General features: G+C 41.3%; 1 protein-coding gene across 1 annotated transcript in view; it reads right to left on the bottom strand.

Annotated features, from left to right (window-relative positions):
- The window catches only part of ANOS1 (anosmin 1), a 345,355-nt gene that overhangs the window by 24,725 nt on the left and 293,576 nt on the right, over positions 1-27,054 (bottom strand). Inside the window, exons 10-11 of the mRNA XM_073667333.1 lie at positions 16,470-16,558; positions 10,782-10,953 (exon numbers count right to left, since the gene is read on the bottom strand). Coding sequence (XP_073523434.1) covers positions 10,782-10,953; positions 16,470-16,558 — 261 coding nt within the window. The remainder of the gene's footprint in view (positions 1-10,781; positions 10,954-16,469; positions 16,559-27,054) is intronic.

Raw genomic sequence — 27,054 nt, 5'->3', positions numbered from 1 at the left:
ATCACTGACTCCGTGTCGTTACTGCTGCTGCCCTGCACCATCACCCCCATCCTCCGCATACACTGCCCTGAGGCTATACTCCTCCCGTGGGGAGTTATGCTATGCTCTGCTGCACCCACAACACCAGCCTCAGTGGTCTGCTCTGCAGCGGCGGTTCACTCTGACCGCAATCCACGGGTGGCGTAGTCGGACATTTAAACATCAAAACCACATAAATAGTTCCGCCACTGGTTTGACCACCCTGAGCCACGGAACCGGGTCGCCGCCACGAAGACTACAACCACCAGCATCCACCAAAAAGGGTCCGGCTCCGGGTGTCCCAAGGCCCAGGGGGTGCATCAGAACATTTTCATCACCTTTTACAATCACCAATGGGACAAGGCAGGGATGTCCTCTGTCCCCTCTCTTATACAGCCTAGTGACGGAGCACCTGCTCTCATCAATTCGCCATAACCCCAATATTAGGTGGATTGAAGTGAGAGGCACCGAGTACAAGTGCTCTCTATTTGCTGATGATGTCCTAGTATATATCACTCAATCACATATATCCATCCATGCTGTTATGGCTGAAATAGATCACTTTATTACATGGTCAAATTATAAAATCAATGCAGCGAAGTCTGAGGCCCTCGATGTCTCCCTCCCCAAATCCATATAGGATTCCATCCAGTCCAACTTTCCCTTTGCCTGGCCCTCACAGGGTATCAAATACTTAGGAATTCCTATTCATAGAGACCTCTCCCATCTATGTTATCTTAATTTTGGGCCCTTTATTGAACAACTCCATACAGACCACGGTTGGCAAGTTAGAACTGTAAGATTCACTACGTGAACCACTGGTGTTTTGTGGAAAAGCACATGAACACTGTGTTCCAAATTATTATGCAAAAAGTGTTTAGGAGTGATAAGGGAAGAATTTGTTTGTTTGTCAGTTAAACTCATTGATGGTGATGTGTGTCAGGGCTCTTTATATTACTGTAAGCAATTGCAGACACCTGTGCTAATTAGTTTGGCAGGTGTGTCCAATGAAAGGCAAGACTACTTAAGAAGGCTGTCTCACATTATTAAGCAGCCTACATTTTCTGCCAAAATGGGAAAGAAAAAGGATGTGTTGGCTGCTGAGAAGCAACAAATTGTGGAGTGTTTAGGTCAAGGCATGACTACAATCAACATTGTGTGATGATCAGGATGAAGTGTCTTGGCAATCAAGAAGTATGTAGCTGATTCACAGTACACACGTGTGCGTGCTGATAAGGGCAAATAGAGGACTCTTTCCTACAGGCAATTACGTCAGGTTAAAAGGGCAGCGGCAAAAAAGCCTTGTCATAGCAGCAGACAAGTTTTTGAAGCTGCTAGTGCCTCCAACGTCCCCCGAACAACAAGATGCAGGGTCCTTCAGAGGTTTGCAGCTGTGCATACGCCATCCTGTCGACCTCCTCTATCCACTTCACACAAGCAGAAACGGCTCCAGTGGGCTAAACATTACATGAAGACGGATTTCAAAACTGTTTTGTTCACGGATGAGTGCCGTGCAGCGCTCGATGGTCCAGATGGATGGAGTGGAGGATAGCTGGTTGATGGACACTCCACGCAAACACGACTACAGCGCCAACAAGGAGGAGGTGGAGTAATGTTTTGGGCTGGAATCATGGGGAGAGAGATTGTCGGCCCCTTTAGGATCCCTGAAGGCGCTAAAGATGAACTCCATAATGTATGTGGATTTTCTCAAACAGCACTTCCTGCCATGTTTCACAAGAAGAAGAACCGTGTATTTCACAGCAAGATCATTTTTTTGCATGATAATGCACCATCTCATGCTGCACATAAAACATCTGCATCTCTCGCTGATATGGGCATAAAAGGGGACAAACTTATGGTGTGACCCCCATGCTCCCCTGACCTCTACCCCATTCAGAACCTCTGGAGCATCATCAAAAGGAGTGTCTATGATGGCGGGAGGCAGTTCACATCTAAGCAACAGCTCTGGGAGGGTATTCTGTCCTCATGCAAAACAATTGAAGCAGAAACCATCCAAAACCTGACAAATTCAATGGACGAGAGAGTTCAGAAGCTCCTTTCGAACAAGGGGTCCTATGTGAAAATGTAACATCACCTAGAATAAAGTTTTGAGTTGAAAACTGTTTGATTTCAGTTTCTAATAACCTGCTAATGCTTATAATTTCAAAAATGACCATTCTTTTGGTCTTTATTAAAATGAAAAGGTTGATCGAAAAGTTTGGGGTATCTAAGAGTGTGGCAACCCAGTAGTCATGATTACTTCGAATTCTGACAATATGAGGGTCATGTTGCAGGTAGTGCAGCAAGAAGGCACTTATGTGTCTTGCGCATCTCGGAGCCCCAAAATTATTTTCCGGGCTAGATGCAGCTAAAAATTATTATTAATTTTAAATCTGGTGGAGCTTAGTATAGATGGCCTAATAGGATCAGTGCTGCACACTGCTACAAAGCGAAAATTATTTTCCAGTCAAGATACAGATAAACATGATTAGTAATTTTAAATCTGGTGGAGCTTATTATAGATGGCCTAATAGAATCAGTGATGCACACTGCTACAACATAAAACATAAACATGATTAGTAATTTGAAAGCTTAAAACGGTTGGTAGGATGATTTTAACCAATCATCAAGCTTTTACTCTCCCCAGGATGACACAGGGGTAGAAAAGTCATTTCGGATCCATGATTTGTTCATCTTTATGAACGTGAGTCTGTCTACATTATCAGTGGAGAGCCGCGTGCGCTTATCTATCAGCACACCACCAGCAGCGCTGAACACACATTCAGACAGAACGCTGGCTGCGGGGCATGACAAGATCTCCAAGGCGTAAGTGGCTAGCTCCGGCCATTTATCCAGATTGGAAGCCCAAAAAGAGCAAGGGTCCAGTGACACAGTCATGGCTTCAATGTTTACTTGGAGATACTCCTGTACCATCGTCTCTAGGCGTTGACTATGTGTCAGACTTCTTGTCTCCTGTGGCCTTGCAAAGGATGGGCTAAAAAAGTGGTGAAATGATTCCGCAAAATTGATGTTACCAGCAGATACTGTGGTTCTGTTACGGTTTGAGTGCTGAACACTTGACGGTCCCACGGTTGGCAAGTTGGAACTGTGAGATTCACTACGTGCACCACTGGTGTTTTGTGGAAAAGCACATGTAAGATTCTGCAACAGTCTCTGCTGATACTCCTGCATGCGTGCATCCCTTTCTATGGCAGGAATAATTTCTGCAAATTTACTTTTGTACCGGGGATCTAACAGTGTGGCAACCCAGTAGTCAGGATTATTTCTAATTCTCACAATTCGAGGGTCATGTTGCAGGTAGTGCAGCAAGAAGGCACTCATGCGTGTTGCGCATCCAGGAGCACCAAGTCTCTGTTGTGTTGGTGGCGAGGTAACAATCATGCTTCCTTCCTCTGTCCTCTCCCCCCAACCTCGTACAACAGAAATGTGATCAAGGTCTCCCTCATCTGATGAGTCTTCCATCAGTTCGTCCTCCACTTCTTCCTGGGCTCCTGCACCTTCCTCACTAGTTTGGCTGCTACCATGCGCCCTGGTAAAACCATCTCCCCCACCCTCACATGCCTGCCGCCTTGGTGCTGCCGACCGTCTGGACCTTGCAGATGTTAGCCCTTCCGCATACAACTCCTCCTCCTCTACTTCCTCCACCTCCTCTTGTGCCACCACCCGACTCCGAATTCTGTTTAACATGTGCTCCAGCATGTAAATCACCGTAATAGTCATGCTGATAATGGCATCGTCAGCACTAAACATCTTCGTCGCCATTTCAAAACTGTGCAGAAGGGTTCATAGGTCCCTGATCTGAGACCACTCCTCCAGCGTGATTTGCCCCACCTCTGGATCTCGTTGGCCCAGGCTATACGTCAGAACGTATTGCACCAGGGCTTGTCGGTGCTGCCACAGTCGCTGCAACATGTGCAGAGTTGAATTCCACCGGGTAGGCACATCGCATGTTAGCCGGTGAAGTGGCAGGCCCAACGACTTCGGTAGAGATGTAAGTCGCTGAGCTGCGGGATGCGAACGGCGGAAGTGAGCACACAGCGACCGTGCCCTCTGCAGAAGGCCATCTAGTCTGGGATAGTGGGCTAAAAATTGCTGGACAACCAGGTTCAACACGTGAGCCATACAAGGCACGTGTGTGACATTGCCCCGGCGAAGGGCCGCACCCAGGTTTGCAGCATTGTCGCACACGGCCTTCCCTGGTTTCAGGTCCAGTGGAGACAACCATTCATGAAATTGGTTCTCCAGAGCTGACCACAACTCCTCAGCTGTGTGACTCTCATTTCCCAGACATTTCAAGATAAAAACCGCCTGATGACGTTGAGCCCTACTGTCAGCATAGTAAGGAGGTGTGCAGGATCCCTTCTGCGCAGTTAGAAAGCTTGTGGCATGACCAGACAGGCTTTGGGTGCAGGTGAAAGACCGAGAGGAGGTTGAGGAGGCAGAAGCAGTGGAGGAACTTTGACATAAAGAGGATTGACGCACAACTCGTGGGGACGGCAAGACTTGGACAGCAGCCCCTTGTCCTGCTGTCACCATAGTTACCCAGTGCCCAGTCAGCGACATGTAACGCCCCTGTCCATGCCTACTCGTCCAAGTGTCTGTGGTGAAATGCACCCTGTCACACACAGAGTTTCTCAAAGAAGCGGTGATGTTGTGTGCGACATGCTGGTGGAGCGCAGGCACACATTTCTTTGAGAAGTAGTGCCGACTGGGCATCTGGTACTGGGGCACTGCGACGGACATAAGGTCTCGAAAATCCTCTGTGTCCACCAGGCGGAAAGGCAGCATTTCTGTAGCCAAGAGCCTGCAGATGGTGAAATTCAACCTCTTAGCTTTCTCTTGGCTAGGAGGAAATGGTCTTTTACTTGTCCACATCTGAGGGACCGAGGGCTGGCTATTGTGCTTAGAAGGGGTTGATATGGGTGTCCCCGGCAAAATGCCGGTCTGTGAGGAAGATGCAGGCGGACATGTTAGGTAGCCTTGATCCAAAGGTGGTGCTATCGATGTCGGACAGCGCTCAACACCAGCTGGTGTTACCACCTCCAAAGAAAATGATGACCTGCCAATCACGCTGGCTGTTGTGGGTAAAGAGGTGGCAGATCTGCGCCCCAAAACAGGTGTGACTGCTGTCCCCCCAGTCACAGAGGATGAAGAGGCCGCAGATGCACAAGATATGGCAGACGGTGGTTGGCCCGGCCGGCTAGGCCGCATTGTAGCACACTGAGCTTCCCACTGCAACTTATGCTTCATGTCCATGTGCCGGTTCATGCATGAAGTACTCAAACTATGTATTTTTTGGCCTCTACTTAGCTTTTGCTGACAAATGTTACAGATAACACGAGTTGGGTCATCTTTATCGATCTGAAAAAATGCCCAGGCTATGCAAGGCTTAGCACCCATGCGACCTGAAGAGCCACCACGACTTGTGGTGAGAGGCAGAGTTGTGTTTGGGGATGCAGTTGTTGACGTGCTTCCAGTACTACGTCTCTGTGCAGGAAGGCGCAACCTGACCTCGTCGTCACTAGCATCTTCCTCCACCTCCTCTGCTGACCTCATCTCTTGGCTGACTGTGGGTTGACAGTAAGTGGGATCTCCAACCTCATCATCATCACCCTGTGCGTTATCACACCCGTCGTCCTCAGAGCCAACCTGTTCCTGCCCTGACAAAAAACTAAAGTTGTCGCTCCTATCAGGTATTTGAGTCTCATCATCGTCTTCCTCATTGTCTCCACCAACAGGAGTTACAGTTTGGGAATGAGGGTCTACATTATGGTCAGAACCTTCTACGTCTGGTCCTGGATCCGACTCATAAAGATTCTGGGCATCAGTGCAGATCATTTCCTCGTCTGGATTCACAGAAGCGCTGGAGTCGACCTCTGATTCCCAGGCTATAGTATGAGTAAACAGCTCTGCAGACTCAACCATCTGTTCTACCTCATACTCAGACGGGCAGCTGGAGATTTGGGAGCTGTGAGGAAGCAAGTGCGATTGGGGTGACACCTTTGAGGACTGGAGTATTTGTGATGTTGAAGTTGATGTGGAGGAGAGCCCACTTAAAGGAGCACTTTATATCCATTGAAGCACCTGCTGTTTTTGTGCCTCATCTGGAATTTGTAGCTATTGGCGTGGCCGTAAGAAAGGGATCTTATCACATTGTCCGCTAAAAGAATTAGACATTTTAGTTTGGCTGGAAGATGGTCTTTCTTCTGCAGATGTTACTGTTGCTTTAACACCTACCCCACGGACACAACCTTTTTTCCCCTTCCAACACGCCTATTCCCCTTTCCACCAGCAGCAGGCCTTTTTCCACTCATTTTGGTGGTTAACTAATTCACAACTCTGGAGTTGTTTGCACAAAAAAACAATGGATGGGAACCGAGCAGAGCTGAGTGGCCAAACTGTGGTATTAGGCCAAAACTATTGGCTGGGTTAGATGCAGAAAAAAATTATATTCAATTTGCAACCTGATGGAGGTCAGTATAGATGGACTAATAGAACAAGTCCCACACACAGCTAGAAGCCCAAATATTTTTTCAGAGGTAGATGCAGAAAAAAAATATATTCAGTTTGCAACCTGATGGAGGTCAGTATAGATGGACTAATAGAGAAAGTCCCACACACTGCTAGAAGGCCAAATATTTTTTCAGAGCTAGATGCAGACAAAAAATTATTTTGAATTTGCAACCTGATGGGGGTCAGTATAGGTGGACTAATAGAACAAGTCCCACACACTGCTAGAAGGCCAAATATTTTTTCAGAGCTAGATGCAGAAAAAAATTATATTCAGTTTGCAACCTGATCTAGGTCAGTATAGATGGACTAATAGAACAAGTCCCACACACAGCTAGAAGCCCAAATATTTTTTCAGAGGTAGATGCAGAAAAAAATTATATTCAGTTTGCAACCTGATGGAGGTCTGTATAGATGGATTAATAGAACAAGTCCCACACACAGCTAGAAGCCCAATATTTTTTCAGAGGTAGATGCAGATAAAAATTATTTTTAATTTGCAACCTGATGGAGGTCAGTATAGATGGACTAATAGAGAAAGTCCCACACACTGCTAGAAGGCCAAATATTTTTTCAGAGCTAGATGCAGATAAAAATTATTTTTAATTTGCAACCTGATGGAGGTCAGTATAGATGGACGAATAGAGAAAGTCCCACACACTGCTAGAAGGCCAAATATTTTTTCAGAGCTAGATGCAGAAAAAAATTATATTCAGTTTGCAACCTGATGGAGGTCAGTATAGATGGACTAATAGAACAAGTCCCACACACAGCTAGAAGCCCAAATATTTTTTCAGAGGTAGATGCAGATAAAAATTATTTTTAATTTGCAACCTGATGGAGGTCAGTATAGATGGACTAATAGAGAAAGTCCCACACACTGCTAGAAGGCCAAATATTTTTTCAGAGCTAGATGCAGATAAAAATTATTTTTAATTTGCAACCTGATGGAGGTCAGTATAGATGGACTAATAGAGAAAGTCCCACACACTGCTAGAAGGCCAAATATTTTTTCAGAGCTAGATGCAGAAAAAAATTATATTCAGTTTGCAACCTGATGGAGGTCAGTATAGATGGACTAATAGAACAAGTCCCACACACAGCTAGAAGCCCAAATATTTTTTCAGAGGCAGATGCAGAAAAAAATTATATTCAGTTTGCAACCTGATGGAGGTCTGTATAGATGGATTAATAGAAAAAGTCCCACACACAGATAGAAGCCCAATATTTTTTCAGAGGTAGATGCAGAAAAAAAATATATTCAGTTTGCAACCTGATGGAGGTCAGTATAGATGGACTAATAGAGAAAGTCCCACACACTGCTAGAAGGCCAAATATTTTTTCAGAGCTAGATGCAGACAAAAAATTATTTTGAATTTGCAACCTGATGGGGGTCAGTATAGGTGGACTAATAGAACCAGTCCCACACACTGCTAGAAGGCCAAATATTTTTTCAGAGCTAGATGCAGAAAAAAATTATATTCAGTTTGCAACCTGATCTAGGTCAGTATAGATGGACTAATAGAACAAGTCCCACACACAGCTAGAAGCCCAAATATTTTTTCAGAGGTAGATGCAGAAAAAAATTATATTCAGTTTGCAACCTGATGGAGGTCTGTATAGATGGATTAATAGAACAAGTCCCACACACAGCTAGAAGCCCAATATTTTTTCAGAGGTAGATGCAGATAAAAATTATTTTTAATTTGCAACCTGATGGAGGTCAGTATAGATGGACTAATAGAGAAAGTCCCACACACTGCTAGAAGGCCAAATATTTTTTCAGAGCTAGATGCAGATAAAAATTATTTTTAATTTGCAACCTGATGGAGGTCAGTATAGATGGACGAATAGAGAAAGTCCCACACACTGCTAGAAGGCCAAATATTTTTTCAGAGCTAGATGCAGAAAAAAATTATATTCAGTTTGCAACCTGATGGAGGTCAGTATAGATGGACTAATAGAACAAGTCCCACACACAGCTAGAAGCCCAAATATTTTTTCAGAGGTAGATGCAGATAAAAATTATTTTTAATTTGCAACCTGATGGAGGTCAGTATAGATGGACTAATAGAGAAAGTCCCACACACTGCTAGAAGGCCAAATATTTTTTCAGAGCTAGATGCAGATAAAAATTATTTTTAATTTGCAACCTGATGGAGGTCAGTATAGATGGACTAATAGAGAAAGTCCCACACACTGCTAGAAGGCCAAATATTTTTTCAGAGCTAGATGCAGAAAAAAATTATATTCAGTTTGCAACCTGATGGAGGTCAGTATAGATGGACTAATAGAACAAGTCCCACACACAGCTAGAAGCCCAAATATTTTTTCAGAGGCAGATGCAGAAAAAAATTATATTCAGTTTGCAACCTGATGGAGGTCTGTATAGATGGATTAATAGAAAAAGTCCCACACACAGATAGAAGCCCAATATTTTTTCAGAGGTAGATGCAATAAAAAAATATATTCAGTTTGCAACCTGATGGAGGTCAGTATAGATGGACTAATAGAGAAAGTCCCACACACTGCTAGAAGGCCAAATATTTTTTCAGAGCTAGATGCAGATAAAAATTATTTTTAATTTGCAACCTGATGGAGGTCAGTATAGATGGACTAATAGAGAAAGTCCCACACACTACTAGAAGGCCAAATATTTTTTCAGAGCTAGATGTAGAAAAAAATTATATTCAGTTTGCAACCTGATGGAGGTCAGTATAGATGGACTCTTAGAACAAGTCCCACACACAGCTAGAAGCCCAAATATTTTTTCAGAGGTAGATGCAGATAAAAATTATTTTTAATTTGCAACCTGATGGAGGTCACTATAGATGGACTAATAGAGAAAGTCCCACACACTGCTAGAAGGCCAAATATTTTTTCAGAGCTAGATGCAGATAAAAATTATTTTTAATTTGCAACCTGATGGAGGTCAGTATAGATGGACTAATAGAGAAAGTCCCACACACTGCTAGAATGCCAAATATTTTTTCAGCGCTAGATGCAGAAAAAAATTATATTCAGTTTGCAACCAGTGGTCAGTGGTCAGAGCTAGATGCAGAAAAAAATTATATTCCATTTGCAACCTGATGGAGGTCAGTATAGATGGACTAATAGAATGATGCTATGCCCAAAAGATTTTACTTCACTAGGTGCAGTAAAAAAATTGGTATTCTATACACAGGTGGTATATCTTGCAACACAGATAGGCTACTCCACTGACTAACACACTCTGCAATAGGCCAAAAAGGATTAGCTTTGCTAGGTCAGCCAAATCCTGTGAAATAAACTTGCACAGCACTGGCACAGACCTGCCTGGCAAAAACTGATAGGAACTGATGTAACCTAGTCCTGAAAAGGACTGCAATTACAATTAGTCTTTACTCCCACAATCTATCTATTTAAGAGCACAGACCTGCCTGATAAAAGTCGTAGGAAATGCTGTAACCTAGTCCTTAAAAGGACTGCAATCACAACTATTCCCTACTCCCAAGCTATCTGTAGATTTGTGCGAAAATTGGCTTGAAATTAACAAGGTATACTGCACACAGCAACAGCGGTGCCGTCTAACACGCAGCTGCAGCAGTGAGAAAATGGTGGCGACAGGGAAAATGGCTGGGTCTTATAGGGCAAGGACATGTGACATACACTGCCAATGACACATGCCCTTGCTTGTGTGAAAAAAATCACTTCGCTGTGTGCGCTGCTGATAGGCTGACAGATTGCACCTCCCCACTGTAAATGCGGGAAAGAGAAAAAAAAATGGAGTTCTTCATTATTCCTGCAGAGATCCATCCCCTGCCCCTCCCCCTACCCCGCTGTACACTCAAACTGCGTATTAACATTAATTTTCATCATTACTGAGAAAAAATCCAGTTATGATTTTCGTGCACGAACAGTTATCGAACATAACCTCGAACAGCCGAATTTTTCTCAAATCGTTCGTGTTCGCCAAACGGCTCGAACACCGCCCAAAACAGCTCGAATTTGAGATTGGCGAACAGTTCGAGTAGAACAACGCTCATCTCTACCAAGTACATCTGATTCTCTACTCCTACAACTCCATTAAGTAAAAGCTTAATTATTAATAATGGGAGATATTTCATAGGGGCATCTGAATCACATAATTGATTGAGATAAAACTCTGAATAAAGCTAAAAAAAGTAGTAAAAATATTCCAACACAAAAAAAAACCAAACATAAACTTATCTGATCTGAAGACTATTTCTTACCTCCTTCAGTTGGACAGTTCATGTGTTTGTGGTTTTTGCCTTTCAGCGATGAACAGGGAGGAGTTGTGAAGAATATGCTTTCAGCCTTTAAATGACCCTTAGATCTGGCTGGCTGTATTGTGACTTTGTATTTGCAAGAAAATAATAGCTCTGGTAGGATAATGTGATGATCCTGGGGGGAGAAATAAATATGATCTATAATCACAAATACAACAGGAAAAAAACGGACAATAGAGAGCAAGCGCTTGTACTGATAATGTTTCCATTTAAGGTACACTGAAGGTTGGAGTCTTTATTGCATTAGGATAAATCTCTAGGTTGCTTGTCGCCATTACGGCAATCATTGTTTAATTATTCACCAAAAACAACAAGTTTTGAACTTAAAAATGATGCTTAAAGGGAATCTGTCAGTAGGATCAACCATCCTAAGCCGTCTTTATTGGCATGTAGGTCATAGGAAGCTGAATAAAGTGATACATTGATATATGTAATCCAATGTCTTTCTATCCAAGTTTTTCTGATATGAAAATGAGCTGTTTAGGACTATTGGCCAGACTCTGATCTGCTCTGTGAAAGGAGAACTGAAAATGTGCTTGTAGTGTTTGCAATGAGACAAGGTTCACCTCTGCTGTACTGTGTAGTTATAACTACGCACACTTCTGCAGCAAAGCTGCCAGAAATATGTGAGGACAAGTGCTACTGCAAATGTCTGTAATGAGACAAAGTTCACTTCTGCTGTACTGTGTTAGTTCTGATTTCACTACAGATTATAATAGCAGACTATCAGTCATTACATGTCTCACTCTGGTAATGCTCACTTTTTTTTAAAATAATCTCTGGAGGCAGATTCTCATAAAGATTATGTCTGGTCCATAGAACGTAACAGTTCATTTACATATAAGAAAAGTGTGGATTTCTCTGGAATAAGACATCGGATCGCAGATATCAAGGAATCATTTTATTCAGCTTCCTATGACCTGCATGCCCAAATAGGCTTAGGAAGATTGATTATACTAAAAGATTCCCTTTAACTCTTGAAACATGTGGCCTCATTTAAGACCTAAAGAAACAGTGATTTTTTTTAGTTCCTGCATCTCAAATGCCCTGTTTTACTTTTAAATTGAAGTATGAGACCTTGCGATTTTTGCAAAATAACTTAACTTTTATTTATTGTCTTTGGTAGAGAACAGGAAAAAACAGCAATTCCACCATTGTAAATAGAGTTTTATGAGGGATTATGTTTTTAAGGTGATTATCCATCAAGGGATGAATTCATCAAGCCCTCCTTGACGTAATTGGCGTAGAAAAGCAGGACCTTTTTGAACAAAGCATAGTTGCACAAATAATTTTTGCAACTTTTACTACTTTGGAAAAGTAGGTGGTCCTTAGTGGAAAAGGGCACAGCCTTGCCTGAAAAATGGCATGAATTATAGTATAAAAGATCCTTCTGATCTTATATCAAGACTGACATGTAAAACACCAGTCTTGATGAATTAGCTTTTTCATATTTATTGCTTCCATTATAGTGTATATGTGGGGGGTGTATCAATTCTTCTTCCTTTTTTGTGTGGGTGAAATGAACAGGAAACAAAAATATAGTCATTTTTAATTATCTTCTCCATGCAGGATAAATCATCTATTCATTTTTATATTAAGGGCTGTTACAATTACGGTAATGAATTATATATACTATGAAGAGCCCTTTGTAATGTAAGAAAGTGTATTTTATTTTTTTGCATCCTTTTTTAAACTTTGTTTCCTCTGATCCTTTTTAGAGTACATTGCCATACTTCTGCATTGCAATTTAATATGTCTGTCAGTATTACACATGCAGACAGATTTTTAGGGCCTACTTCGGATAGGGCCTAGTATACTCATGTACATACCAGCCAAGGGGGCATTTGTTAGATTCCCCAGCAGTAATCTTCAACCGATGGTTGTGTTAAGAAGGAGGCGATAGACTTGGTAATAGTGCTAGTAAGGGGAATGCGGGAGTCCTTATACAACCATGCAATATTATTGTATGCATCTTGAGAAATCCAATATTTTTGGGGTAGTATGGACAGTTTTTCATTCCTAAGATAAGTTAAAGCCTTGTGAACTCGACTGATATAAAAATGCCCAATATTATGTTTACACATTTCCTTTCTTACAACTGTTGGCAGCCATCTTATTTAATCTTTGAGTACAATAGTTTTATAATTATGATTTCATTGCCTACAGCCCGGTTCCAGGAGGTTGACTGCACCTTACTTGTATTTATTTTACATGAATATGTCAAACTATGGTACTGCACAATAAACAGAGCAGACCTGTTGACATTGTGAGTGGCTACTAAAAGGTTCTGGAAGGGCCGTCTTCTTCGGCGATATATTATGAATCACCTGGGCTGCTTCGCATCAAAGCGTCTTACTTCTAACAGAAAGCAGAATTCCCATGACATGATTATAGTTGGTGTATTGCAGAATGAATGTGAATGTTCACCCAAGCAAAACAAGCAGGCTATTAGATCCAGCATAAAAGGCTAGCTTAGGATACACCAACAACGCCTCTACAAAATACTGTATAAATAAGGGAGTGCTAGTCACATTCAGTAGTTTCATGCTTGCTAATGTTGTCACCTGAACAACAGTAAATAATTCTGTGGCAGGAGATATAAAAATGTACGAGCACAGATTCATACAACTAATTCAATGCAATCACCTTGTATGCACAATGTGAGGCTTTACTGAATTAGCATTACATTGACGCGTTGGTTTGGAGCCACTTTACATGATACAAGGGAATTGAAATATGAGCATGTGTTGTAAGAATTATTTCCTTGTAGCTGGTTTCGAATGGGTCTAAAGTCATGAGTCCATTATAATACCCTAAATTCAGAGTGATTGTACTAATCCAATCATCATAGCCATGACTGAATTTCCAAGAACACTTGACTCTACATATAAGAAAAGGTCATATAACAGGGCATGATCTTAAACAGAAAACCCATTAATTTTCTGAAGCTGGATCACTGATTCACATTAACTCATCTTGCTTGACAGTCTATATTATGGCTAAAATGTCCTTAAAGGGAATCTGTAACCACATTTGACCTATCTAAACTATTAATATGGGCATATAGGCTATAGACAGCTGAAAAAATTCCTACCTGTATGCCTCATAGTTAAACCAATTAAGTAAGGAAAAAAGCATATGGCATATAGATATTAAAATAGTTATATATATATATATATATATATATATATATATATATATATATATATATATATGTCAATTCAATCATAATATTTCATTACTAGCACTGGTGCAATTTTGATAAAGGTCTGTGCAGTCATGTTTTTCTGTCTAACATTATATGTTATGCTGCTCTGTATAATAATTTTTTGATGTGTTATTTATTGTTTTAATCTTGTGTAAGCGCCTTCTGTGCCACCACATGCCCATATACACTATAATAAAGGTATTTTTAACTATATAATATTCACTTGTATTACCATATTTTTTGGACTATAAGACACACGGGACCATAAGACGCACCTAGGTTTTAAAGGAGGAAAATAGGGAAAAAAAATTTAATCAAAAAATGTGGTCATGATGCCCTGTTATGGGGGAGGGGGTCCGCTGCTGACACTGGTATTGGGGTAATGTCCCCCAATTCTGTTAATATCCTCCATCCTGGTATGTATGGCCCCTCCTTCCTGGTATAAGTGGCCCCCATCCCATCCTGGTATGCATGGCACCCCTTTATCCCCCATCCTGGTATGCATGGCACCTCTTTATCCCCCCAACCTGGTATGCATGGCACCCCTTGAGCCCACATCCTGGTATGCATGGCACCCTCTGAGCCCCCATCCTGGTATGTATGGCACCTTCTGAGCCCCCATCCTGGTATGCATGGTACCCTCTGAGCCCCCATCCTGGTATGTATGGCACCCCTCTGAGCCCCCATCCTGGTATGCATGGCACCCTCTGAGCCCCAATCCTGGTATGTATGGCACCTTCTGAGCCCCCATCCTGGTATGCATGGCACCCTCTGAGCCCCCATCCTGGTATGTATGGCACCTTCCGAACTCCCATCCTGGTATGCATGGCACCCTCTGAGCCCTCATCCTGGTATGTATGGCACCCCTCTGAGCCCCCATCCTGGTATGCATGGCACCCTCTGAGCCCCCATCCTGGTATGTATGGCACCTTCTGAGCCCCCATGCTGGTATGTATGGCACCCTCTGAGCCCCCATCCTGGTATGTATGGCACCTTCTGAGCTCCCATCCTGGTATGCATGGCACCCTCTGAGCCTTCATCCTGGTATGTATGGGACCCTCTGAGCCCCCATCACGCTGCCTACAATAAAAATAAACACTCATACTCACCTCCTCTCTCCTCCAGCGCTGTCCCGCTCTGCTGCTGACACTCTCACTGTGTGAGTGGCGCATGGCAGGGCGCACATGGCATCCCTGCCATGCGCCCTCACACAGTGTGAGACGCTGTGCTTGAATAGTCACTGCTCCCCACGCCGGGACTCTGTGCATGGGGAGTAGTGACCATTCAGTCTGTTCAATAGCCGGCACACTGTAGCGCAGCGCGGCTCCTGCTGCCGCTCTGTGGTCAGTGTGCCTGCTATTAAAGACCATGGATATTCACTACAACCCATGGGAGGGGGTTGTAGGGAATATTCATGAACTTTAACAGCGAGCACACTGACCGCAGAGCGGCAGTAGGAGCCGCGCTGTAGCTCCAGTATGCCGGCTATTAAGATAAATGAATATTCATTGCTCTCCACGTCCATGGGTGTGGGGAGCAGGGAATATTCATTTTCTTTAGTAGCAGGCACAGAGTAGGCTGCAGCAGGTGGCTGCTGCCTCCTGTGCCCCGCTGATCCCCCGCTGCCGCTCCCCCACACCCTCCACTATGCAGCCATACAATAATATAGTATTTGGACTATAAGACGCACCCCCCACTTTCCTCCAAAATTTTGGAGGAAAAAGGTGCATCTTATAGTCCGAAAAATACGGTAATTCTTGACCGGTTCTCGGCTTTCCTTTCTTTTGCTTCCTGTATGCCACATATCAGATTTCCTTGCTATTGAGAAATCATGTTTTATCACTTTATGTAAATGACCTCTTCCAATCTCTGGGGAGAATGTTGTCTGGAAGATAACTCTGCTTCCAGAGCTTATTTTACATAAAGGAGAAGATACCAGTGTGATGTATAATGTTTACCAGTGTTACCAGTGTGATATGTAATGGCCGCTCACTGCTCTCCTGATCTCACTGCAGAGCTGTGTGTGATTATACCTGACACATCCGTAGCCTCCTCTCAGCTCCAGCTTCCATCTCACAGGCAGACAGAGCTGCAATACAGCAGAGCTGTGAGAGCTGCAGCAAATGTGTTTGCAAGAAGACAAATTTCATTTCTCCTGTTCTGTGTTAGGTACTTGTCTCACACTAGTAACTTCTCCTTCATGTAAAATAAACTCTGGAGGCAGAGTTATCTTCCAGACTATATCCTCCCCAGAGCCTGGAAGAGGTAATTTATATAAAGTGATAAAAGATGATTTATCAACAAGGCATCTGATATGAGGCACACGGGTAGGACTTTTTTTTAACATTATGTAACCTTAATGCCCACATTAATAGTTTAGCTAGGTCAAATGTGGTGACAGATTCCCTGTAATCATAACTTACTTGAGTTACAGCTTTCTCGGGTCCTTTGGTATCGTTGTGTGCACATGATTCAGGAATCCATTGCACATGGTAAAGTCCCAAGAGAGGATCTGAATCAAAAGAGAGAAAGTAATTAACATAGTAAGTACCATGTATTGATTTATGAGATATAGAAAATCATTTAGCAGATTTAAAAATCTTTAAAAAATTACTTTCGTTTTTTTAATTTTTAATGTGCTTTTTCAGTTTTTTAACATCATCTTAATTGCTTTCTATACAGAGTATAGAAATATACCAACAAAACCTAGAATAAAAATAAAATGAGCATGTACCCTGTAGTAAGTAAATAAATAGTAATAGTACATGTAAATAACATAGGATACTTAGTTAACACTATTTTGATCAAAAAAGTGTGAAAGCTATCCCACCGCGACAAGGTGAACACAAATCGGGATTGTACCTAACTCTTGTAGTTCACCTCACTATGTGTCAGCAGATGTGAAAATAGATAAGGGCAGAGTAGGACCTGGGTCCCAACTGACTTTTATGTCTGCTGACACATAGTGAGGTGAACTACAAGAGTTAGGTACCGTCCCAATTGGGGTACACCTTGTCGTGGTGGGATGGCTTTTACACTTTTTTAATCAAAGCAGTGTTAACTAAATACCCAATGTTATTTACATGTACTATTACTATTTACTTACTACAGGGTATTTGCTTATTTTGTTTTTACCTTACTTTCTGTTCTTGTTAAATGGCCACAGTGTGAATGCACACCTATGCATTGCACTTATACTAACGTATGCTCTGGCTCAATATTTTGGTTTTAGTTTAGTTTTTTGTACTTTGTACAAACAGGAACATGGCTCCTCATTTTTGGGCTCTTCATTTTGTTAATAAAGCTTTCCACAGGCAGGTGTCTTAACAGTCGGGACCCAGGTCTTACTCTGCCCTTATCTATTTTTACGTTTGCTAACACATAGTGAGGTGAACTACAAGAGTTAAGTACCATCCCGATGGGGGAACATCTTGTCGCGATGGAATGGCTTTTACACTTTTTTGATCAAAACAGTATTAACCGGTTCCCGACCGCCCACTGTAGATAAACGTCGGCGCTTGCCGGGCTCTGTGCAGCGCCGACGTTTAAAAACGGTGGGTGGTCTCGCAGCGCTCAGGACCCCCAGGGTCCTGCAAGCGCTGCGATTCCGGTGCAGAGCGTTAGCTCTGACAGGGAACATCATCGGGACCTGATTAGATCAGGTCCCAGTGATGTTAACCCTTAGCTGTCTTCTATATGCTGTGATCTATAGTGATCGCGGCATATAGGAGACAGCAGGAGGAGAGGGGGTCGTCAACTTACCTCTCCGAAGACCTCCGAGTCCTTCCAGGACCTGGGGTTGCTATGGCAGCTGGAGGTCACATGACCGCCTCCAGCTCTGCCATATATGGTGTCCTGTCTGGCTCAGCTGCAGCTGTAGCCAGACAGGAGACTCTGACTGAAACAGTCAGGGAAGATCTCATGTAATGTAATATATGTCTATTACATTACATGAGATCAGAGATCAGAAAAATAAAAATTAATGTCCCATACAGGGACTAAGAAAAAATGTGAAAAAAAGTAAAAAAAAAGTTTTTAAACTATTAATAAAAAAATCACAAAATAAATAAAAATAAATAAATAAAATATTAAACCAATAAATCCGTATATTTTTACAAAACCAAAAATAGTACACATATTTGGTATCGCCGCGTCCGAAACAACCCGAGCTATAAAACTGTCACACTAATTAACTCCTTCTGTGCACACCGTAATAAAAATTAATAAAAAACGGAGCAAAAAAATATGCTTTTTCATCATATTGCCAAACAAAAAGTGGAAAAAAATGCGATCAAAAAACAAAATAGAAATAAAAATGGTACCACTGAAAACGTCATCTTGTTACGCAAAAAAAAAGCTGCCATACAGCTCCATCAGCCGAAAAATAAAAAAGTTATAGCGCTCAGAATAAAGCAATGCAAAAAAAATATTTTTTTCTATAAAATAGTTTTATTGTGTAAAAGCGCCAAAACATAAAAAAATACAGTAAGTGTAGTATCGCTGTAAACGTACTGACCCGAAGAATAACGCTGCCTGATCACTTTTACCACACGCAGAACGGCATAAAAAAAAAACTCAAAAAACAATTCCTGAATTGTTTGTTTTTGTTAATTTTACCTCCCAAAAAACGGAATAGAAAGCGATCAAAAAATGTCACGTCCCCAAAAATGGTACCAATAAAAATGTCAACTCGTCCCGCAAAAAACAAGCCATCACATGACTCTGTCGGCCGAAATATGGAAAAATTATAGCTCTCAAAATATGGTGATGCAAAAACTAGATTTTGCAAAAAAAGCGTCTTTTAGTGTGTGACAGCTGTCAGTCATAAAAACCCGATATCAATCTGGTATCTCTGTAATCACACCGACCCGAAGAATAAAGTAATCTAATCAGTTATATCACACTAGGAACGGCGTAAAAAATAAATAAAACCAATTCTTCACCTGCTACTGATTTGTTTATTATGTCCCCAAAGATCCCAGTAAGGCTCTGCCCACATTTATCCTGTGCTCTGCGCTGAGCACTTACACCAGAGTTTCCGTGTAAATCTCTGAAATACATGATTCAGCCGGAACCCATGACGGAAGATTCCCTGTAATGAGACAGATATAGGCCACTGTGGACGCCGTCTAGCCTGGGATCCCACGGTGTCATTTGTTTTAGGCGTGCATAAAAGTGCGGTTGGCCACAGTTTTGTGCACTTCTGAAAAAAAGGACACCGCTACACAGAGGCCAGACGGTGTCCAGAGTAACTCTGCTGCCTCATTACAGTGAATGGATCCTGCAGGGGTTTCATCTGAATTACATCACTTGGAAATTTAGATGGAAACCCCGATGTAAGTGCTCAGCCTAGAGCGCCGGATAAATGTTACGTAAAATGTTCCCAATAAAAGCTTCAACTCAGTCCTCAAAAAAAGCTAGTCCCCACTCAGGTCCGTCATCTGTTAAAAATATAAGGGACTTCCAAGTTACTGGTAGCAGAAAGGCTCTGGAAAAGCAAAATGACCCTTGCCCCCCAAAAGAAATTAAGAAAATTTTGTGCTCCCAAATCGAAATGCCTATTCTACAATAATTTGTTCTCCAATTGTCAAATAGCACTCCGTCCCCCCCAGATCTCACCGTATGGCTAAGCGGTACGATACAGCCACATATGGGGTATTGACACTTTTAGAAGAAATTGTGTGACACATTTCGGCACCATTTTTACCCATTGCCCTGTGTGAAAATGTAAAATCTGAGGGTAAAACATTTTTTTGTGGTAAAAATATAATTATGATTTTTTCACTGCCCAATGGTATAAATTTAAAAATTAAAAAATACTCACTACTTCCCTAGATGAATTCCTTGAGAGGTGTAGTTTACAAAATGGGGTCATTTGTGGAGGTTTCTGCTGTTTTGGCATATCAGCGACTCTTCAAATGTGACATGGTGTCTGCTGCCTATCCCAGCCAACATAGCGCTCCTTTCTCTTCCGAACCCTGCCGTACACCAAAGCAGTGGTTTTCCCCCACATATGGGGTATCGGCGTACTCAGGAGAAATTGTACAACAAATTTCATGGTGAAATTTCTCCGGTTATCCTTATGATAATGCAAAATTAGGGGATGAAAAACATTTTTTATGGGAAAAATGTGAAAATTTTATTTTCACGGCTCAATATTATAAACTTCTGTGAAGCAGCTGGGGGTGCAAGGTGCTCACCACACATCTAGATAAGTTCCCTAAGGGGTCTAGTTTCCAAAATGGTGGCACTTGTGGGGGGTTTCCGCTGTTTAGACACATTAGGGGCTCCACAAATGTGACATGGCGTCCGCTAATTATTCAAACAAATTTTACATTCAAAAAGTCAAATGGCGCTCCTTCCATTTCAAACCCTGCCGTGCGCCCAAACAGTGGTTTTCCCTCACATATGGGGTATCGGCGTGTTCAGGAGAAATTGCACAACAAACTTCATGGTGCAATTTATCCTGTTACCCTTATGATAATACAAAATTAGAGAATGAAAAAGATTTTTTGTGGGAAAAATGTGAAAATTTTATTTTCACGGCTCAATATTATAAACTTCTGTGAAGCAGCTAGGGGTGCGAGGTGCTCACCACACATCTAGATAAGTTCCCTAAGGGGTCTAGTTTCCAAAATGGTGGCACTTGTGGGGGGTTTCCACTGTTTAGTCACATTAGGGGCTCCCCAAATGCGACATGGCGTCTGCTAATTATTCAAACAAATTTTACATTCAAAAAGTCAAATGGCGCTCCTTCCCTTTAAAAACCCTGCCATGCGCCCAAACAGTAATTTGCCTCCACATATGGGGTATCAGCGTGTTCAGGAGAAATTGCACAACAAATTTCATGGTGCAATTTATCCTATTACCCTTATGATAATGCAAAATTAAGGGATGAAAAACGGTTTTGTGGGAAAAATGTGAAACTTTTATTTTTACGGCTCAATATTATAAACTTCTGTGAAGCAGCTGGGGGTGCGAGGTGCTCACCACACATCTAGATAAGTTCCCTAAGGGGTCTAGTTTCCAAAATGGTGGCACTTGTGGGGGGTTTCCACTGTTTAGTCACATTAGGGGCTCCCCAAATGCGACATGGCGTCTGCTAATTATTCAAACAAATTTTACATTCAAAAAGTCAAATGGCGCTCCTTCCCTTTCAAACCCTGTCATGCGCCCAAACAGTAATTTGCCTCCACATATGGGGTATCAGCGTGTTCAGGAGAAATTGCACAACAAATTTCATGGTGCAATTTATCCTATTACCCTTATGATAATGCAAAATTAAGGGATGAAAAACGGTTTTGTGGGAAAAATGTGAAAATTTTATTTTTACGGCTCAATATTATAAACTTCTGTGAAGCAGCTGGGGGTGCGAGGTGCTCACCACACATCTAGATAAGTTCCCTAAGGGGTCTAGTTTCCAAAATGGTGTCACTTGTGGGGGGTTTCCACTGTTTAGTCACATTAGGGGCTCCCCAAATGCGACATGGCGTCTGCTACTTATTCAAACAAATTTTACATTCAAAAAGTCAAATGGCACTCCTTCCCTTTCAAACCCTGCCATGCGCCCAAACAGTAATTTGCCTCCACATATGGGGTATCAGCTTGTTCAGGAGAAATTGCACAACAAATTTCATGGTGCAATTTATCCTATTACCCTTATGATAATGCAAAATTAAGGGATGAAAAACAGTTTTGTGGGAAAAATGTGAAAATTTTATTTTTACAGCTCAATATTATAAACTTCTGTGAAGCACCTTGGGGTTCAAGGTGCTCACCACACATCTAGATAAGTTCCCTAAGGGGTCTAGTTTCCAAAATGGTGTCACTTGTGGGGGGTTTCCACTGTTTAGGCACATCAGGAGCTCTCCAAACGCAGCATGGCGTCTGCTAATTATTCAGACAAATTTTACATTCAAAAAGTCTAATGGCGCTCCTTCCCTTCCGAACCCTGCAGTGCGCCCAAACAGTGGTTTTCCCTCACATATGGGGTATCAGCACGCTCAAGAGAAATTGCACAAAAAAATTTGGGGTCCATTTTTTCCTGTTACCCCTGTGAAAATAAAAAAAATTGGGTCTAAAGTAACATTTTTGTGAAAAAAGTTAAATGTTAATTTTTTTTTTCCACATTCCAAAAATTCCTGTGAAGCACCTGAAGGGTTAATAAAGTTCTTGAATGTGGTTTTGAGCACCTTGAGGGGTGCAGTTTTTAGAATGGTGTCACTTTTGGGTATTTTCTGTCATAAAGACCCCTCAAAGTGACTTCAAATATGATGTGGTCCCTAAAAAAATGTTTTTGTAAATTTTGTTGGAAAAATGAGAAATCGCTGGTCAACTTTTAACCCTTATAGCTCCCTAACAAAAAAAAATTTTGGTTCCAAAATTGTGCTGATGTAAAGTAGACATGTGGGAAATGTTATTTATTAACTATTTTGTGTGACATATCTCTCTGATTTAAGGGCATGAAAATTCAAAGTTTGAAAATTGCAAAATTTTCTAAATTTTCGCCAAATTTCCGATTTTTTCACAAATAAACGCAAGTTATATGGAAGAAATTTTACCACTATCATGAAGTACAATATGTCATGAAAAAACAGTCTCAGAATCAGGGGAATACGTTGAAGCGTTCCAGAGTAATTACTTCATAAAGTGACAGTGGTCAGAATTGAAAAAATTGGCCCGGTCACGAAGGCAAAAACAGGCTCTGGCGCGAAGTGGTTAACTAAGTATCCTATGTTATTTACATGTACTATTACTATTTATTTATTTATTTACTTACTACAGGGTATTTTCTCATTTTGTTTTTATCTTAGGATTTGTTTGTTAAATGTCCACAGCATGAATGCACCCTTATACATTGCACTTATACCAACATATGTTCTGGCTTAACTTTTTGGTTTAAGAGTATGATACCAAGCAAAAAAACTAAAATTCCCATTGCAAGCAAGCAAATTCTTCTCCTGCGATGACACATTATAAAGAAATCATGTATAAATATATGCTTATTGTTAGTCAAACCTATCCACAGAATAACTGATAAGTGTCTGATCACTGGAGGTTTTAAGTGCTTGCACCATCACCGATCATGAAAACTGGGTCCAGATCCCCAAATTCCCTGCTGAATGGAGTGACAGTGCACATGGATGACCTCCATGTTATTTTCTGCCAGTGGGACAGATTGCTTATGGGACTGCTGAAGATAGCGGATTACTGCACATTTCAATGTATAGAGTGATGGTAATGCATCCGAACTGACGCTTCATTCACACATGGGACTTTGGGGACCGATTCTTGTGAAGTCTTCAGACACACAGCGATCAGACACTTTTCATTTAGCTTATGGATAAGTGATACACTTTGTTACTTATTATTCCCCTTTAAAAAGTTTCTGTGATATACTGACTAATTAGACAAGACAGTTTTAAAGGGAGAGTGTCTGCCACGGAACACAAATTAAACATGGCATATGACCTTCTTGGGGACTTAGCCCCTATAACAAGCGTACCTTCAGTGTAGTAATTATGGCTCTACTGTTCAGAAAAAAGCCATTTCTTCAATATGCCAAATTAGGATGCTAAGTGCACCCTTGACATGGCAAAGCGCTCAGTGCACCCTTGACATGGCCAGGCACTCAGTGCCTGAACAGAAACCTCAAGTGTTTGTGCACACACTGACAGTGCACTCTCTAATGCGACCATTCACTATAGTGATTTACCCGGAAGAGTAGTAACTGCAGTAGAAAGCAGAGAGGTCTGTACGCATACAGTACACTTGGCTTTTATACTGTCAGGGTGTGCACGAATGCTGGAGGTTTCTGCTCAGGTAGTGCTTGTGCTGGGCAAGTGAGTACTGTCAATCAACATACAGAGAGGCATGCTAATTCAACTGGCGGTAAAATGCAGTGTGCACTCGTCCATGCCGAGGGTGCAAGGCACATCCTAATTTGCATAATGAAATGACTTTTTATGAACTATAAAGGCAACAATTACTGCACTAAATTTAGCTTTTCATTTAGGTTAGTTCCCTTTTATGACCATTTGCTTAGTTTATTTTGTGTTTTGGGGTGGCAGACTCCCATTAATTTCCAGAGGATTCTCTGCTCTCTCTCACAGAGACTATTACCATTAATAATACTAATAATACTACAGGGAAATGTAGTGAATGCAGCTTTTCACCATTTTAGGTATATCGCTAAACAAAAAATAAAACTCTAAAACATACTGAAATCACCAAGCAAACATGTGTCAAAACATCACAAAAATCAGGAATCTGAGACCTATGACCCTTTAACTTCCTGGCAAACCAGGTGTCCCCAGTCCTCATTACTCATCTGACAATATTTAGTGATAGATCATATGTGCTCTTTGGTGCCCTAGTACATTTCATCATCTGGATGAGTGCAATCAATAACAACAGGTCATGGTGGGATTGCAAAGTTTGATCCCTAACGATAGAATAATCTTCCTAAACATCAGTATAACAGAGGAATTTCACCCTTTGAGGGGTTCTTTTATTATTTTTTGCAGTTATTGTAATGTACAAAGCAGTAATATGGCAGCTATAGAAGTCTGTAGGGCCATAATATAGTCCAGAGCATGTTGTGGATGCAGTTGCATGAGGATTGTCCTTTGCAAACTACTTCCATAATAGAGTAGTATAGAGGCACCATATATGAGCACACTGAGTGTATAGCCAGCCTTTTTGTCACTGCTGAACGGGACATTTGGTCACATAAATGAGCCCTATTAGGAGGAGGGTACATTACAGCATTTCATGTGACCTGACACTTTTGAATGTAATTTTCAATAAAAACTAAAATGCTCTAGACATAGTGAGGTCAAGCACAGGCTTTCATCACATTCCTTCCCGGTTAAAAAGAAGTGCACAAAGGCAGAAAATTTACTGCCAAGCTCTATATTTCATTGTCACGTGATATTAAATATTCATCAACGACTTTGTACTTTGATTTAAATTAATCCTGAATGTAAATCCATCATGAATATATAAAGAGATTGATAACAATTGTTAGTAATTTAATACAGCTTTGAAGCATTCACAGGTTGATTCCATATGTGAACATATAAAGGACTTAAGGATCCTCAGTCTTGTATGATCAGATAGTCCTGACAGCCCGAGTATGCAGATGGTTAGGAGGGCAGCGCAGGGCGGCTGAGTATTTCTCAGTGCGTGCCGGGGCCGGATGGGTGGCCTCATGAATACAACTACCTGTGCACTTTTTCTTGTAATATTCTAACAGGTAAAACACATATTGTGAATAAATGCATATAAGACATGTGATTTCAGGATTATAGTATGCGCATATTCAGGATTATAGCTCTGCAAGAAGTTAGATGTGGCAAAGATCAGAGGTTAAGCACTGCATAATATAATACTTCTTCTACCCAGACAGTGTGTCCATTAGTTATCAGCATTCATCTCAGAATGGTCTACTCCCAATTCTCACTTGGTGAATGTCATACATACTGTAGTGCATGGAATAATTAAATAAAATGCAGATTAATATATATATATATTTATAAACATATATATAAGTGTTGAGTGAGCATGCTTGCCACTGCTCGATACTCAGGGTGCTCGTTCGAGTATCGAACTGTGCCGAGAATTTTGTGGCGCTCGAGTGCTCGGGTCCCCGTAAGAAGCTCATTTGAATTATCTGAGCCGAGAGAGAGATTGAATGGAAAAGTGCTCTAGTTTGCCATTCAATTCCATTATGCTTGTCTCTTGATTCGAACACCGGCCACCCGAGCATTTCGGTGCTCGATCAACACTAACATGTATATATATATATATATATATATATATATATATATATATATATACAGTTTTTTTTTTTCTTTTTTTTGTGACACTTAACATTGGAATACCTTTAGAGGGAATCCATGACCATGCTTTTTGCTATCCTATCTGAGAGCAGCATGATGTGAGGGAAGAGACTCTGATTCCATTGGTTTGTCACTTACTTTACTCGTAGCTACAGTTTAGATTTAAAATGGTTTATCTTTGCAAATTTGGTAGGAGAAGGGGAATTTCAGGATTTCATGTAGATAGGAGACTTATTCAGCTGTGTTGAAGGAGACTTCTTAGCGGCAACTACGCAGTTTAATATATGTCTCACACTGCCTATTTATATCCTTGGATCGGTGTCTATATAAGTGTAGGTGACGTACAGTATGTGGTCCTGTTGATACATTTAGGCAATGTTGGTGATTTCTTTAGCATCTTATGAAGTTTCCTATAAGTCCTAAAATTGCAGAAGCACGCTCTCTGCTCTCCGTATCTCCATCATAACAGACCCACTACACTTGAGGTACTCCATTATTTCAATAAACACTTTAACTTTTAATATAAGATTTTTTTAGTAGATATTGTTTAAAATCATGTTTTTATGGGATAGTTTTTCTGTCTACATAGGGAGAGTCAGGAAAAATGACTGAGACGGAAAGAAGCTACTGGGGATCCGCTCAGATGTAAATAGGGAGAGACTTGTCCTGAAGGGATTATGGGAGGGGAGAATCCATTGGTACCAGCCTTGGACTAGTCAGCTAAAACTTATAGTCGCAGGATAGCTTTTTAAAATATACTTGCTGTGAAAGATTCATGCAGTGTCAGATTCATGCAGCGCGTAATTCAGCCAGCATCAATCAGATGATCAGGTTCCCTTTAAAAGGAACTGAACGACCGAACACATCTAGTGCCCATTACCTGTAAGATTATATTTTTCAAGAAAAGCATCCAGACCTCTTTTGAATTTTAGTAGTGAATCACTCATTACAACATCATGCGGCAGAGAGTTCCATAGTCTCACTGCTCTTACAGTAAAAAATCTGTGTTTGTGAATATGATTAAATCCTTTTTCCTCTAGCTGTAGAAGATGCCCCCTTGTCATCATTCCAGGTCTAAGTGTAAAAAGATTATTAGAAAAATATTTGTACTGTCCCCTCATATATCTGCACATTGTAATAAGATCGCCCCTAACTCTTCGTTTTT

Source organism: Phyllobates terribilis, unplaced genomic scaffold (genome assembly GCF_046119375.1).
Source record: "Phyllobates terribilis strain yellow unplaced genomic scaffold, ASM4611937v1 Scaffold_2__4_contigs__length_985480577, whole genome shotgun sequence".
In the NCBI taxonomy this organism is placed as follows: domain Eukaryota; kingdom Metazoa; phylum Chordata; class Amphibia; order Anura; family Dendrobatidae; genus Phyllobates; species Phyllobates terribilis.
This window is presented reverse-complemented; position numbering and strand designations above follow the sequence as displayed.